At 34.5% G+C, this 2,489-nt stretch overlaps 1 protein-coding gene across 1 annotated transcript; it reads left to right on the top strand.

The window, feature by feature from the left end:
• The first annotated feature begins 1,222 nt into the window (after positions 1–1,222).
• On the top strand, positions 1,223–2,161 carry LOC129149642 (olfactory receptor 6C75-like). Its single transcript, XM_054718426.1, has one exon. It carries the CDS (start codon positions 1,223–1,225, stop codon positions 2,159–2,161), a length of 939 nt encoding a protein of 312 aa, XP_054574401.1.
• The last annotated feature ends 328 nt before the right edge of the window (positions 2,162–2,489 follow it).

Raw genomic sequence — 2,489 nt, 5'->3', positions numbered from 1 at the left:
TGATGATTTCAAAACTGTTTATGTTTCCGTCTATATTTTAGACAAAGAACAAAACGGTAAGTATAAGAAAGGCAAGCAGATGGAGAGAAGTTGCATTGGTAAATAGTTCCTCTTTACAATTTTACTTACTAATTTACATATTTTTAATCTTCTTTTTACTTTTCCCCTCAAATTCACTATCCTATCTGTCAAAAACCCTTCTTCCCTCTCTAGGTTTCTATAAAGCTTTTTATCTTTGCTCTTATATTTCTCTTTACTCCTTTCATCTCATATGATTTAATGAATCCATACTTATATGCTTATCTCTGCTTCGTTTTTAAATGAAAATTTTTAGAGAAAGAAACTTTGATTTGTTGTTCCTCTTATTTATGCATTCCTTGGTTGATTCTTCTATATGCCCTGACTGGGAACTGAACCCTCAACCTTGGTGTATTAGGATAACACTTTAACCAACTGACCTACCCAACCTGGGCTATTTCTCTAAGCTTTTATATTCCTTATTCTCACACATTAGCAGTTTCTTCTTACACAGACTGACATTACCAGACTGTGCTTGCTGATTTTCTTTTGGGGTACAAATTGGTAAGTGCTGGTTTGCAACAGAGATTGAGGGGATGGACATACTATTGAGAACAGATTTTTTCCCCCCAATACCTCCTGATCACTTACCTGGAATTGGATATCATTAACCATGAAAATAAATGGGACAAGAATCATGCATTTGAATTTGTTTAGTTGAGTAAAATAGTAAATGTATATTAGCCTTGTTTATTGATGATGGCTAGGTTTGTGGTACATGTGTGTGGGGGGCAAATTATAAGCTTGTAGTGACATCATTTTGATTCTAGGATGAAAACTTCTTTATTAAGACAGGAAATGGCATGCCATCCTGACCCTTGAATATTAACAGGAGGAAAAAACACATTTTCATATGCTTTGAAAATCTCTCTAATCTCTCTAATTTACCCACATAAAAACAATCAACAATTACTATTGCTATATAGGTTATTCTCTAGTACAATTTTCAACTACAATTTTAACTACTTTTTTACTGCCCCCCCCCCCCACAAAAAAACATTTTAAAAAAGTAAAAGAGCAATGCATTTTTCTATCTGAAATATCAGTTTGCTAACTTTAGTTTCAACGTTAATTATCATGGTTATTTTTTCATTGGTACCATCATTTTCTTCTTTTTCCCTATTCAGATATAGCAAGTATAGCAATGGGAAATCATACGAGAGTGACAGTGTTTATCCTAGCAGGTTTGACTGATGACCCAAAATGGAAAGTTGTGTTATTCATCTTCCTGCTTCTCATTTACATGCTAAGCATCACTGGCAATCTGATCATCATCACACTCACCCTGGTGGATATTCACCTCAAGACCCCCATGTATTTTTTCCTTCGGAATTTTTCCATTTTAGAAATTTCCTATACTAGTACATGCATTCCTAAATTTTTGCTTACTATAGCAACAGGGGACAAAACCATTTCCTATAATTGTTGTGTTACTCAGGTGTTTTTTGCCTTCCTTTTTGGGGCATCTGAATTTTACTTGCTGGCAGCTATGTCCTATGATCGCTATGTTGCCATCTGCAAGCCCCTGCATTACACAGTCATCATGAGCAATAAAATCTGCACACAGCTTGTCCTCAGTTGTTGGCTTGCTGGTTTTTTGGTCATCTTTCCACCGCTCATCTTAGGCCTGGACCTTGAATTCTGTGACTCCAATATTATTGAGCATTTCTACTGTGACACTACTCCTTTTATGCAGATCTCCTGCACAGACACACAGACTCTTGAGCTGATGGGATTCATCTCAGCTTTGGTGACACTCGTGGTCACATTGATAATGGTGATAATATCATATGCCTTTATTGCCTTGACCATTTTAAGATTCCCTTCAACTAGTCAGAGGAAAAAAGCTTTTTCAACATGTTCTTCTCACATGATTGTGATATCCCTTTCTTATGGTAGCTGTATTTTCATATATGTTAATCCATCAGTCAAACAAAAGGTATCTTTTTCCAAGGGAATTTCCGTGCTCAATATTTCAGTTGCGCCACTTTTGAACCCTTTCATCTACACTTTACGGAACCAACAAGTGAAAAAAGCCTTCATGAGTATGATCCACAGGGTTATTTTTTTCTCAAAGAAATGAATGTCCTATTGCACTCTCTATTAAAGAAATGAACAAAGGAGCCACTAATAATAACCATATATCTAATAGTATCTTCCATACATAGTTTCTCCTTGTTTCTCTTTCTTTTCTAGGATGTTTACCTTTATCTCTTTGAAGCTTTATTTTCACAGAAATCATTGTTCTACATTAATATTCTTTATTTTCTTCAATAGAGATATTTTTTCTCACCTCATTTTGTTTTCCTCTGGATATGTAAAAGAAATTGAACTAAATATTTAATCTGTCTTTTTCTATCTTTCAATTCTAATTAGTCAAGACAATGAAATAATATTTAATTTGAATTATG

Source organism: Eptesicus fuscus, chromosome 7 (genome assembly GCF_027574615.1).
Source record: "Eptesicus fuscus isolate TK198812 chromosome 7, DD_ASM_mEF_20220401, whole genome shotgun sequence".
Taxonomy (NCBI): Eukaryota; Metazoa; Chordata; class Mammalia; order Chiroptera; family Vespertilionidae; genus Eptesicus; species Eptesicus fuscus.
Note: the sequence above shows the minus strand (reverse complement) of the source record. Positions and strands in the feature narration are given on the sequence as shown.